The 14,043-nt window shown below is 39.4% G+C and overlaps 1 protein-coding gene across 8 annotated transcripts in view; it reads left to right on the top strand.

The window, feature by feature from the left end:
• The window catches only part of RBM33 (RNA binding motif protein 33), a 98,582-nt gene that overhangs the window by 49,318 nt on the left and 35,221 nt on the right, over positions 1-14,043 (top strand). For all 8 annotated transcript variants that reach the window (XR_003528477.1, XR_003528478.1, XM_027648385.1 and 5 more), the window contains exons 11-14: positions 8,850-9,009; positions 9,917-10,248; positions 10,832-11,080; positions 11,883-12,167. Coding sequence is in view for 6 of the 8 variants with exons in the window: in XM_027648385.1 (XP_027504186.1) it covers positions 8,850-9,009; positions 9,917-10,248; positions 10,832-11,080; positions 11,883-12,167 (1,026 nt within the window). In the remaining 2 variants the exon portion in view is untranslated. The remainder of the gene's footprint in view (positions 1-8,849; positions 9,010-9,916; positions 10,249-10,831; positions 11,081-11,882; positions 12,168-14,043) is intronic.

Below are 14,043 nucleotides of genomic sequence, written 5' to 3'. Positions count from 1 at the left end.
CTTTTCCCAAGAAGGAAAAAATGTTCAGACCTTCTTACAGAACACGTAAGTAGTACCTGCAAACACACGGGGAGTTCTGAGTATGTAAAATTTTCACATCAATGTGTTTGTAAGGTCAGAGATGTGTAGAACACCTCAAAAATGAGATTTACTTACACAATTAAAAATTGTGAATCAGGTAGTTTGGCTGCTAAATAATCAGGTCTGAAATGTCCTTTGCTAATACAGGTGAAAGCCCAGGTTAGCAACAATTCTAATTTTTGTTCTTCTATAAAACTGGCTGCTTCTTGACTTTTTTTGTAGCAACCTGAACATCTTCTGTTGAAAGGAGAAGCATCATCCCCAAGTCACATTAAGGTTCTCAATTGTTTTTAAATTAATTACAACTGCACCTTCAAGCTTGGAGTGTAATGTAGAAATCTTGAATTTAATATTCATGATCCAGTTTAGTTGTAACCACAGAGTTGTTTCTAATTGTCAGTGATTTGCAGGTCACCAAGATATACAAGGTCAATAAACACTGTGGTAATATTTCCATGGAGAAATCTCTAAGTCCAATGGAAATATATGAATTTGTTAAATTTTATCTCATCAGTTCTGAGAGCAGAGGAGGCCCAAAGGTTTTGGATCCCTAATTTTTTACACATCCCTAATACTGTTAGCTTTCAGCAAAAAGAAAACAAAACAAACCAAAAAAACGCAGAAGGATTTTATTGTCTTTAAATAAAACAATTATGAAATTCTCATCTTTCAAGGGAGAGGTCATCATTCTAAATGGCACTAGTGTCCCTTACACTCTGACTCCAATTCCTATTTGTATTGTCCTTAATCTTAAAAAGTTAGAGGGCACCAAACAAAAATGATCACACAGTCTTCTACACCCCCCTCCTGAAGAGGAGGATTCCGTGCCTTTCTCTCCTTGCTTGTCTTGTTTTTCCATGTTTGCTGAATTCTGCTTTGAGACCTTAAACAGTGAAAATGAGGCATTGGTGATTTCTCTTACAGATGATCTGGACTTGTACCTAAACCTCCCCAACGCTTTTTCTTGTCTAGGGGAGTTGTGTAGTATCAAAGAGAAGCTTGTCCAAGTTGGGTGGTACATTTTAATATTAAAAATTACGTTCAGCTCTCTCAGACTCAGTGTACCTGTAATGCCAGGGTCTGTGCAGTTCACATACTTGAACCAGCACTTGGCTATCTCCATGCATTTTCCCCTCAGGAAATGTATTCCAGAAGCTTTGAAAAGACTTGCATATGGGTAACATAACAATTGTTGTATTAACTTTCATGGCCAATATGAACTTCAATTTTCATCCTTGTTTGACATGAATTTAAGGCATGAATTTTTATATCGAGTGATCTTATACTAAATTCATTGGGAGAACCATGGTGCTTGCTAGGTTTCTGTTCCCCTTAATGGACTTATGTGATTATCATAGACATCAGAGGAACACTACTGAGTCATTTAAACTGTATTTGAAGAAATATCAAAATAAATTTTATAATAAAAAATTCTATGAGTAATTCCCTTTCTGTATGCTGTGCACAGTAAACGAAAATACTGCAAAACTTAAACCTGAGGACTCACGCTTTGTGGAATATATAGATATATATTTCTACTTGAAAATTTTTGAACCATATCCAAGATATATGAGCAGGGTTTCCTACACAAGAGGATGAAAAGTCAGTTCCTTGCATCAGAAGGTAGGCATTTTAGGAAAGCTTTTCAAAAAGTCTAGTAGCTACTGAAATAAGAGGATTAACATCTTGTGACAGATGGCTATAGTTTTAATTGTCATAGGTTATAGTGGTCATTATTCTTTGCATTTAAACCATATAAGAAGAATTAACTGAGTGGCCCTGCTTAACTGTCAATGGGGTTCTCCTGGCTCTTTGCATTTTAAGTGAGATTAATAAATGAAAACATGTTGTAGAGGCAGGGTGTATTTTATTGAAAGATTCATGAAGTTTCAATGACATTGTTAAGGTATTTAATTAGTCTCATGAAAAAAGTAGTGACCCTTTTAGAGAAGCTGATAAGTCATATAATAGCTGTTAGATCCTCTTTATTCCTTGCTTTATAAGATTAACTTTGTGCTAAGCAATTTATGCTAAGTTTTCCCTTTTATTGGTAACCAAAGTTATCTGTGCTTCATGAATAGATTATTGGAGATAACATCATGTAATTAACAAGAGATGCAGAAAAGTAAAAGTACAATTTGTGTAAGAATTGTATGAGAGAAAATGTTAATTTCTTAACTAGGAAGGATATTTAAAGGGATAAAAGGAAGGCAAAATAGTGCAGTTCTTTGGAAGGATTAAAGTAACCTTATCTCATGTTCTTTCAGAAGGTGGGATTGCCTGAGTGTGTGAAAGTCATGTTCAATGAGCTATTCACAACTCTAATGAATTGTAGACACAAGTTTGCATTCCCTTTTTTTTTTTTTCCCCAAAAGTGATTGATAAGGTGTAAGTTGTGCATTAGCTATATTGAATAATGGAAATTAGTAAAAGAGGAAATTGCACAACATGCAGTCCTTCAGAATTGTGTAAAAATGTCAGTCTGAGGTGCTGTAAATTATGGGGTGTGTGGGAGGAAGAGTCAGTATGCTTTTTTTCTTTTTAAGGGTAAACTTCACAAAATTAAATATTTAGACAAAATAGCTGTCAGTAGCACTTCAGTGTGCTGTTACCTTCTCCTTTGAAGTATTTCTAAAATGTCTGTGATTGTGGTCTCTTTGGAAATCCACACAGAACTCTTATTTCCAATGTAATTTCCTTCTAGACCTCAGTTCTTGTATTACTACATATCACCTTTTTAAAAAACTTTAAAGTAAAATTGCATGAGGATAAATCAAATTACAGAGCTCAGAACACTCCTTTAAAACAGAAAAAGGTACAGACCAGAAATTACTTTCTTTGGTAGTTTAAGAAAAATCTTGATGATCAGTACCTTGCTTTTGGTATTTATGCATTCACACGTTTTGGTTTTCAGAGAAGAAAAGAAGGAATGGTCAGACTATGTCCCTTTGCAGCCCACAGAGCCTTGCTGAGAGGCTGTTCCAGAGCCCTCCAGCTTTCCAGAAGGGCAGTTTCTCTCTCAGGTCTTTGAACTCCTCGTTACCATTAGTGTCTGCAGGTGGTGGTTCAGAAGTGCTGCTGTGCTGGTGGCAGTTTGGGAAGGGACACGTGCAGGTTGGGGTACATTCGCTTCAGATGTTTCCTGGTTCTGTGTTCTTTGTGCAACTAGCTTTAAATCTAGCTAAAAACTCCATTTGAGGAGCCTTTCCTTGCACTTTGGTGCATTTCTAAGTAATCAATAGATAACGATGCTAAATAATCACTCTTAATAATAGTGTATTATCCAGTAAGGATGAGAAGGAGAGGACACTCCTCCGAAAAGTTACCATGTGTACTCTGCTGGGCCTTTCTCATATGGACAGTTGGCAACTCAGCTGTTGCAACCATTTCTGTATGAATGTGAACCAGCCTTGTGGGATCTCACTGGAAAGGCACATAAATATTTTATTCTTTCCCCCAGTGTCAGAGTGGGCCTCAGTATTGGACTGAAATGTAGAACCCTGTAGCCTCGGCTGGTCATACGAACTTGCAATTTTCTGTTTTTAGGTTGAAACCTGTTTACTTTAAAAATAGGTATTTTCACCACTGTGAGATTTACTGAGTAGAGAAGTTTGCTAAAAGATTTAATGATGGTGAAGTAATAGTTAAAATGATTTTTTTGTAGGGAGTCTTAGCTGATATGTGTACTGAATAGTTGGGTGTAATTTGAAACTGTCCGGATAGCAAAACCATGAGAAATGGGAGCAACTACTGTGCATATAAAGATTTATTATGCAACTATGTTACAGTATGCTCATTTTATCAAAAATAGACCATTATGAAACCTGGCTTTTGCACCTGCTCTTCATTAATTTTTGAAGTTAAGTAGCTTTGTATGGTCTTTTTTACCAAATACCAGAGGGCGCTTGGGGGTTATTAGCAACAAATTCTTGCTGAATGTAGAGTTTAACACTAATGGCAAAATAATCCACTCCTAAAATTGTCGTTTAACTACTGTTAAGCAAAAAACCAAAACAAAACCACCCAAAAAACCAAGCACACCCTCAAAAGCTTTAAGTAATGGAGAACTGTTACATTACTTTGTACTGGTTTTAGGACAATTCGAATTTGGCATAAGTAAAAGTTGAAATTGTAATATTATTATATTTCTATTAAATTGAAAAGAACTGTAATGACATTTCGGAAAAATAGAAAAACATCACTCAGAAAAGTACTCATCCTGGTTCACATATTTTCTTAAAAGTTCATTTGTGTCTGGAAGCAGTAGCTCTAGTTGAATGTTAGAGTTTTAGTTTCACGTGGAGTGTGTGAAATGAATCAATCACACAATCGAACTTCTGTTGGAATTATCCTGAAAGCTTTTTCAGAAGAAAAATCTCAGCAGTGTAAAATCTGAAAATACAACCTTCTGCCTGCCCATGTTACTGTCATTTAGGGCAGAATTTTATTTCAGTCTTTAGGTATAGTAGAAGCAAAGCTTGTTTAGGAAAAAAGTGGAGACCAGTCTTTTTTATGGCTGTAAGAAGGAAGAGAATCAAACTAATTTATTTTTCTTTTTTTTAGAAGCAAATATTGGTAATTCGTTTTTCAGCAAATAACAAATGTCTTTGCAATTAATTTTGCATGATTGGCCTTTGGTTGTCAGCCAAGAAATGTGATCAGTCATATTTTAGTAGTTCTTCGAAATGTCATATACATGAAGTTAGAAACTGCTCAGCAATTGAATAAGTAGGTATTTGTTAGCAATACTCAGTGTCTGTGTATCTTGCAGCTCTCCTGTGGTGTGATTTATGTCAACCATACTTCTGGAGTTCTGCCAGTTTTGAAACTTGTAGGTTTCAAAAATCCCAACCCTGTGTGTAAAGTAAGTGCCCTGAAAGGGAAGGGTCGTGGTTTTGGCACTAATGGATCCTGACAGTGAGGGACTTACTAATCTTACTTTTAAAAAAAAAAAAAAGTAAGTGGAAAAACCCTCCAGAATTCTTAACTGCTAGGGATGGAAAAAAGGCAAGTAGGAAGAGTTCCAAGCTTCGGATATTTTCTTCTTACTCTTTGTTGGACTGTTTTGGAGTTATTTTGCCCCAAACTTATGTTGTGGGATGTACTTGTATGAAATACACAGCTAGTAAAACTAAAGAGAAAAAAAATTCTCAGCGTATTTTAGTGAGCATTTGTTGGGATTTTTTGACACCACCTTTTGGATAACCTGTTACTTTGTTTTAAAATCACTGAAAGTGTTTAGAGGACAGCAAATGTTTGCTTCTTAAGCTGAATGGACACCTCTGATACTGAAGATCATAGTGAGCCTGAAACTACAATTGCTTGTATTTTTAACAGTAAAATGTCTTGCTGGTTTCTGGGTTGTGTAACTTTTTGTAACATCATTTTTTAAAAAATGTGAGCTTTCTTAGATCTAAAATAACCTTGTATTACTCAGTTCTAAAACTTACCCAAATCTTATTTCATAAAGGTTTAAAGTTTCCTTATGATGGGAAATATAAAGCTGCTCTCAGTTGTGTGTAATACTGACAGACTTCTATGGCCTAAATCAAGATCCTCTGCTAGTTGCTGGCCTCATTTTGAATCCTTTTGGTTGAAATTTTCCAAATACTTTTATTCCAAGATTGAAACTGTGGAAAAATGTTGTTATGCCCAAATGAGTTAATTTAGAAATGTTTTATTATTGCTCAGTTCTCAAGGAAGAAAATTGAGTTTGGCTGCACTGAGGATGTTTCAGTATGTAAGAGCTGTGTGAAATTCAACAAGACTTTCCATGCATTTGCAATTCAGGACTGCCTTGGCAGGAGGTAGATCTGTTTTTAATAACGAGGTTGACAGGAGAGGGAAAGCTGGTACAAATAATTGTTTTATTTAAAGTACAAGTGGAGGATCTTTTTCAGCATATTCTCCCTGGCTTCTGTTTCCCTGCTAGGAAAAAGAGGGGAAATGGCCTGGAGTGAGAGTACAGGAAGGAAGTCAGGTCTGTGTGGGGCAAATAGGAGCTCCTGACCAGCTGCCACAGCACAAGACCACCAGCTTGGAAGCTGGGAATCCGTGCTGGGATTAGGAACCAGTGGACAGAGTGAAAGATGTGATGGGGATGAGAGAAGGTATCTGAAGAGCAAGCAGGATCAGGAGAACAAAATGGCAGATTGGGCAAAGAATTAATATTGGGGAAGATGCTTGAGAGCGGGTTACAAATGTGGTCATAGAAACCAAGATCCCTGCTTGTTTTGTAGCCTGAGCCAGTTACCTTTGAGCCTCACACTAAAACTGAAGTTTGACAGTGAGGGGAGAGATTGGACTAGGGCAGAAGCAGGTAGAGGAGACTGTGATCACTGCAGAACCATTTGGTGCTTGGAACCAAGCCCAGCCAGATCATTGCTGCTGCCAGTGCTTCAGCTCGGGTGGCAGATATGCGATACTTAGGATTTATTAGCCCGGGTTTCAGTAGGTTTCCACATAATTTGTTTTTCACTGGCTATTTTATAAATGAGTAAGGTATATGTAGGCATGTATTATGTCTGGGGAAAAATATGAAGAATCTGAGAGCCTCCAAGTGAAGCACCCTGAAAATAAGAAAAAGCAGGTTGTGTGTCAAGACCGTGTTCTCCCCCAGCTGCGAGATGTGCCTGTGGTTACGTGCTGTAAATAAGATGCAAGATAAAAACCATCTTGTGTGAAACTGCCCTGATGAACCGGGTTCTCCCATGCTACTGTTGCAATGACCTTGTGCATTATCCAGTGATAAACTAATAACTAAATAGCTGAATACCAGTTGGTTTGCTGGGTGCGTCCCTCAAGGATGTGCAACATGGGGAAGGGCTGTAAGAGCAGTACTTTGAGAAATAGCCTTTTATCACCAAGGCTTCTGAGGTGAGGGAATGCATTTAATCTTTGTTTGAAAGTACCTCTGGCAGCTCCTACGTGTGGTGGTGCTAGAGGTGTGTTTTTGGGAGCAAAGGGTCAGGATCTTCAAGGTTTGTGTTCAGTTGCTCTTTTGGCAGGCAGCCAGTGCTGTCCTACTCAACACAGGGGAAGGGCAATGCAGTTGAACATCCTTGTTCAGCTAAACCTGAACAGATTTTTATGGGACAAATAAATGTCAGGTTTTTCATCCCAAATAGCTCCGTCTTCCTCCAACTGCTGCTGTTTGCAGACAGCCTGTGAGGTTCAAAGGCATTAGTCAGTTCCAAGGTGGCAAGAATATTGTGTGTTGTAACTGTTCACTTGCAGAAGTGTAGCAGCTCCTCCTACAAACAGTGTGTATGTTATGGGGACTGTCATGCTTGAGTGTAATATAATGTCTTTCCACTAAATGAAATACCCACAGTGACACTGGCAAGGGGATATAGGCCCTTTAATCTCTAGGAATGATAAAGTATTTACAGTTGATAGCTATATAATGACATAAAATAAGTAGTCGCAGTCTTGCTTCCAAATAAGAGGTCTTAGTATCTCACATAACCCCATTTAGGTGGTTTCAGGAAGGCCACAGATTTAATAACACCTCTGATCCTCAGTGCCTCCCATCTAGATATTTGGGCCTGGCCAATCCCAGTTGTATTGTGCTGGTAGAAGGGTGTGAAGCAGCTTTGTCTTGTGCTACTTAGTGAATAGACTTCAGTTTCCAGGTCAAATACCCAGGTGTGAGAAATTCTTTTCCTAAAATGTCAGTGTTTGTGCAGTACAAATAGGATAGAGGAAGACTGACTTGGTGAGGGCAGCTCAGCAGATAAATGATAAGCCACAGCAACTTAGTTGTTTGACCCTTTGCTGATGATCATACTTCAGTCTATCAGGGAGCTTTTGGTCTGAAATCTGTTTTGAAAAGCTTGTCTCCAGCAATGGCAAATTTTAAGCTTCAAGGTGAGCGTCACATATAGAGAGAACAGATACCACCACTGATTCCAGAGTCCTTATAAAGAGGAAAACAAGGGATATTCGTAGATTATTTTCATGACTTACTTGATTTACTCACATAATAAGGAAATGCTTAAGGATGAAGCAGTTTATTCTGTATATCAGGGGTTGCCAATGTGTTTGATATAAAAGTAAAAAATGATAGTGTGGATTACTCAATAAATGTGTCTTCTTCAAAGTTCTGCTTTTGGATTAACATCCTTCTTCCTGCAATATGCATTCACTTTACGTTAAAAAAAAAGGGGGGGAGGGGAGGAGAAAAAACCCCTATATCTTACTGGAGGAAATAAAATTTTGTACTCTTTCTTATAATGCTTCAGATGCTAAGCTGTCAGTAGACAGAAATGTTACACTCTTACTCCCTTTAGAAAGATGATTTCTTTAATTTTCTGAATGCTGCAAATTGTCCTCTCCCCCCCTTTTTTTTATAAGGAAAGCTGCTTCACTTTCTGTAGGTTACATTGTACTAAACTGATGACGAAGAATGGTGCGGTTTTAAGAAGATAAATGTCAGGAATGTCTTCTAAAGTAGACACTCAGATTTTTTTTTGGATTAATGGGAAAGAAGGTCAATAATTGCATGGATTTCAATAAGCTTGAGAAGAAATGGTATTCCTGTGGTGCTAGTGATTGTTAAAACATTGTGAATTCATTTCAAGATACTGTACTCAAGTTTAATATATCTTCCATTGTGAAGGAATGACTCGGCAAGGGCTGTCAATTTGTACAGGTAATAGGAGATAATTCATAAAGCAATTGTATTTTTAAGAGCAAAAAAAGTTATAGTAGACAGTACATAAATTTCTGGATGGTAGTCTTAATTTTGATTCTGCCTTATTAAATAGGGCCCTCCAGACTTCCAGCAGCATACGCCTGGACCAGTTCCTACTAATTTCTCCCAAGCCCCAAGGCTGCCAATCCAGGACCAGTGGAGAGGGCCACCACCACCACCACCACCACTCCCTCCTCCACCTCCTCAGGATAGAGATCCTTTCTTCATAGCAGGTAAGCATTTTCATTCCCATTAAGAGACAAAATCCCCAAATGCAGTTTTTGTAAAGTGATTCTGCAGTGGGAGTGTATATCCCACACCATGAAGAGTTTGGAAGAACTTGAAGGCTGGAAGATCCTGTTTGATGTAGGCAGACTGGTACATGCCAAAAGTTCTGGTTGTCTGGTATCTTTAAACTTTTTTTAATGTAATTGTATGTACTCATCTGTAACTGCTATGACTGGTTATTTATACAGATACGAAAAAAATAATATCTAAGTGATTATTGCATTAAAAATATTGCACTTTGTTATATCTCAGGTAACAAGTACTCTCCATACACTTGAGTTTACACTAGTAACTCTTTTTAAACTGCCTGGACTGTGTGTGCAGTGTAAGAAATTTGTCAAGGTTAGCTAGAATTATACAGCCCAGAAAAAAAATAGTTAAGTGCATGTTTATACCATATATATGTTTTGTGTATATATTTAATGTATATGTTTACAGACATATAATGTATACATTTACAGTGTATATGTATACAGACATTTTACACACATACAACATGTAAAAAATTGCTAGATATCTGGTCAACACATGGTATCAATGTTTCATGAATTCTTGTGTGGTTTAAACTATAATCCTTCATTGATTTTATTAAAGTAGAATTTCAAAAAGGTTTTGCTGATTCCAGCAAAGTACCAGTTGTGCTGGTCTTGCAAGGATCAATTCCTTTTATACACAACTGGCAGGAGCAAGAGAAACATAACCTTGAGGGTAGCTCTGAAAATGAAAACATCCCATACAGTTTTGCATTCTGCGAATTTTAGGTTACTTTCACAAAACTATAGAATAGAGTTCTATGTTTCGAAAATGTGTCACAGGGAGGTTGTAATTTGATCACTTATCTGATTCCCGCAGATCCAAGGTTCCCGGGTCATCCCTTGTTTGAGCAACGCAGCCCCCCACCGCCACCCCCTCCTCCGCTCCTGAACAGCGCCCACCCGGTCCCTGCGCAGAGCCCGATGCCGTTCAGCCAGCCCGGGCCGGCCTTCAGCCAGCAGGGACAGCAGCCCGTGTATCCCAGGGAGCGGCCCGTGCGGCCCAACATGCAGCCCCAGGGTCCGGTGGGGATCCTCCACTTCAACCAGCCGGGCTCGGCCAACCCGCGGCCCTTCATCCCCCCGCGGCAGCAGTTCCTGCAGGCGCCGGGACAGCCCTTCCTCTCCCCGCACACGCAGCCCAGCATGCAGGTACGGGCTAGAGGAGTCACGGAACCAAACCGAGGGACTCGGGGGTGCAGGTGGGAGGTGGACGGACCTGTGGCGCTGTTGTTGCCGTGCCTGGAAGGCGGTGGATCTGCTCCGCGCTGCCGCATCCCAAGATCCCGTATCCCGAAATCCCGGGCCGGGCAACGCGGGGCGGCAGCGCCCTCTGCCGGCACCGCCCTCTGCGTGCGGGGAGATGTTTTGTGCGGATCCTTTCATGGTGTCTGTGTTCTGAACGCGGGGAAACCCTCAAGTCGGCTGATGCTGGGGGGGGGGGGGAAATAATAAACCTCCAAACAAACAAAAAGCCAGTTTAAAAGTCATTAGAAAAGGGCGCAGAGGGCGGGAGCCCTTGTGTTTGTCTGTTTCCACTTCAGGTGTTGGCTTACAGAGGTTTAAGTGTAGAACAGCCTTGCACTGCTTCTGCTAGTCTGCTTTTCACTCTGTATAATTTTGGTTTAACCTGGTTTGTAACTGCTTACAGATGTTTTAAGGATTCGTGAGGCTGGAGCTTTTCTTCAAGAGTTTATTACCTTGAAACTAAAATAATCTTTTTCTTCATTTGAAGGGTCCCATGCATCCTCCATTACAGCCTCAGCCACAACCTCAGCCTCAGCAGCACCATCACCAGCAGCAACAGCAACACCATCACCAGCAGCAGCAGCAGCAACACCATCACCATCTCCAAGGGCCTCCACAGCCCTTGATGCCCATGAACCAGCCCCAGTTCAGGCCTCACATACAGGCCACACAGCAACAGCCAAATAACAACAGGATGCAGTGTCAGCCACGACAGGGTCCAATGAAGCCAAGGCATGTAAGTACCATGTACATCAGTGTTGCCTTGCATAGTTCTACATGAGTAGCAGGCATGTAAGCACACATTTCAGAACTCACTAGCATGGTTTTTCAGTCACATTTATTCCCTTTCCTTCTTTCATAATTTCTTGCTTATTTTCTGTCTTGGTCATTTTATAATCTACTTTGAAAAATACAACATGTATTTTTTCTTTTCCAGTCTTTAGTGTTCTTCTTCACCTCAGTGCAATAGCAGATGTTACAGTTACCCAAGAAGTAGCAATATAGGGCTTTTGAAGGATAGGTTTGCTTAATAAGACTTTACAACTGCTGGTAGCCTGTGACTGTGTGCAAGCCCAGTTCTCTGACACTGTCTTTCAAGTTGAAGGCCTCTCTGTACTACTGCTAATCAGCTTTCTGGTTCAGATAGTGCTACTCATGTCTTGTGAGTTTGCTCCTGTTATTGCTCCAAGCATATTCTGTTGCTTGGTAGGTTGGGGTAGCACAACAGTCTGTAGCAGTGCTCAAGACAATGTGCTATAGTTCAGAATAATTACTTTGATTGGGAAAGTAAGTCACATAGTGAAGCCAGTTTCTGAGAGTGGTGCTTAAAAAGTGAGATTAAGTTTTGCTTTTAATTAGAAAAAAGGTTATTAAAATGTTTTCATTTCTATGAATTTTCTTTTAACATTGAAAATATTGTGCCTCTTCAAACAGTTTGTTTCCCCAAACTTTACTAAATCAGGAAAATGTGAAACTAAAACCACTTTAACCTGGTTTGTAGTGGAAGTCTTCAATTTTTTTTCCTTCCTGCTTTTCAGAGCACACCGTCACAGAATATTGTCAAGCGTTCAAATCAGCAGCTACAGTCAAGTGCCCCCAGGAACAGTAACTTGCGCGAGTTGCCGATAGCACCGTCCCATGCCATGGAAATGAGCAACAACAGGCGAAACTCCACCCCAGCTGCTCAGGTCAAACCCATCACCAGCACCGTGTCTGCCAACAAGTCTGTCGGTGGTGGAAACTCCCAGGGAAGGCCTGAAGCGAAAGCTAAAGCAATCACACCAGTGGGCCAAGCAAAGTCAGAGGGAAAATCTGAGCCAGAGGTAAGGGATGTTGTTGTTGTTGTTAAACAAAGGAACAAAACTCAAACAATCAAGAAACAAAGCTCCCACCTTTTAAAAACTTTTCTAGTCTGACTTATGAATTGTAAGCACGCTTAATGTGTTGTTCAACAAATAATTTTTGGTGCCACTAGAGGCCTCCCTTCTGAATTGCACTTTTCTCCTTTAGTGCAATAGCAGAAACAGCCTCCATTGACAAAAAATATCTGGAAGGTTGGCAAGGCTGTGGTGAATCTGTTTTGCAGGAGGAGGAGTCATTTCTACTATGAAAAGGCAGAGTTTGAGTAAAGGTCATTGGTGATACAAGCCTCTGAAATACTCGTTTTGTCCATTTTCATCTTACAGAATTAGGATTTTTTTTTCAGATGATCATATTCTAAATCAGAAAGCCTCTTCTCTTTCATTTTTTATGATGCTGTATGGCTCAAAAGGAAAAAAAAAAAGGGGTATTTGGAGGACTGTCTTCCCCATGCTGTTTTCCTTTAGGCTGTTCAGTCTCCACTAGGGCCTTGGGCATCCACACAGGAGCTTCTTGCTCTCGAAGAAGAAAATCTCTCTTTTATGAAACTTTGTCGTGTGAGGGAAAATAGGAGATGCTTTAAAGCTTTCCATTTTGGAAGAAAATGATGCTGTTTGCTCTGCTAATGCTCTGCTAGTATTCTTCCCAATAAAAAAAAAAAAGAGACACCAGCATTTTCAGCTCCACTGGATTATGTAGTATGAACAGATGACCATTTCCCTGGAAGCTAGAGAAGACTCTCCATGAGCACTGTTAGTTTGAGAGAGAGGGTAGGATTGCACTGATGGTGCTTTTAATCTTAATCATGATGGCTAAATGCACCCTGTGTACTTTATCAGCTTATTCTGTGAAGAACTGTAAATCTTCATAGCTGTAGTTAACCATGAATCTTGTCTCATGGACCAGGTTTTTCTTCAACAACTGTTGAAAGCTTTAATTGTGGTAATACTGTCTTCCTTCTAAGCTGCTCATGATTACCTTTTCATCTTGTTCTTGTATTAGGGATGGTCATAACTAATTTCCACAAATGAGGCACAAAAGAAACCCATAGCTAGCAGTGTTTGACCTCCTGTGCACTTGCTTTTCAATGGAAGTAAAAAGAAAAATAATCCTTTTTTCGGCTTTTAATTGTCACTTTTTTGGAAAAAGTATTTAATCTCCTTCTCCTCAATTCGGTCTCTTGGAATAATCTTAGTCACAGAAAATGTGCCTCAGAGAAGCCTCTGTCTTTAGGTCATTAGTAAGGTAAGTCTTGAAGCAAATCAGCTACAGACCCCCCCATCTAAAACATCCTGAAATTATTCTGTAGTGTAGTCATATGAAAATTAAGGCATTAGTTCTGAAATATCTCTGGCAATGTTAAGAAAAATGTATGAATATTTTTTAATTCTTCTTAATCAAATGAATTAAAAAAACCCCAACCAAACCAAAAACCCAGAGCAGTCGTCTTGTTCTCTCCATTTTACATTTTAAACATATTCTAACGACCTTGTAGTTATCAAACCAACTAATCTTACTTTATGTGAATTCTTGGGGTATTACAAATCAAGCTTTCTTTTTGTTTCTGTGTCAAAACTATTTTTGAAAAGCAGTTTGATACCTGTTCTATGCAAGTTTTTGCAAAGCAGGATAAAAAAAAAAGAGTCGTCTTGGAAAAAAAAATGTCTCCTAGTGTTTCCTATTATTAGCTGTAAAAGTACATACTTGGCAAGAATGAGGAGAGTGTGGGAATGTGTGCACCTTGGAATCCTTCTCCTTCCAAAGCAGACCTGGAATAGAGTTTTATGCTGCAAACAGTGTAATAGCAGTTGTCCATTTTCGGCTGTGCCACTGCAGTGG

Source organism: Corapipo altera, unplaced genomic scaffold, assembly GCF_003945725.1.
Source record: "Corapipo altera isolate COAL_440 unplaced genomic scaffold, ASM394572v1 47, whole genome shotgun sequence".
Lineage (NCBI taxonomy): Eukaryota > Metazoa > Chordata > Aves > Passeriformes > Pipridae > Corapipo > Corapipo altera.
The sequence above is the reverse complement of the archived record's forward strand: the minus strand, read 5'-3'. Positions and strand labels throughout refer to the sequence as shown.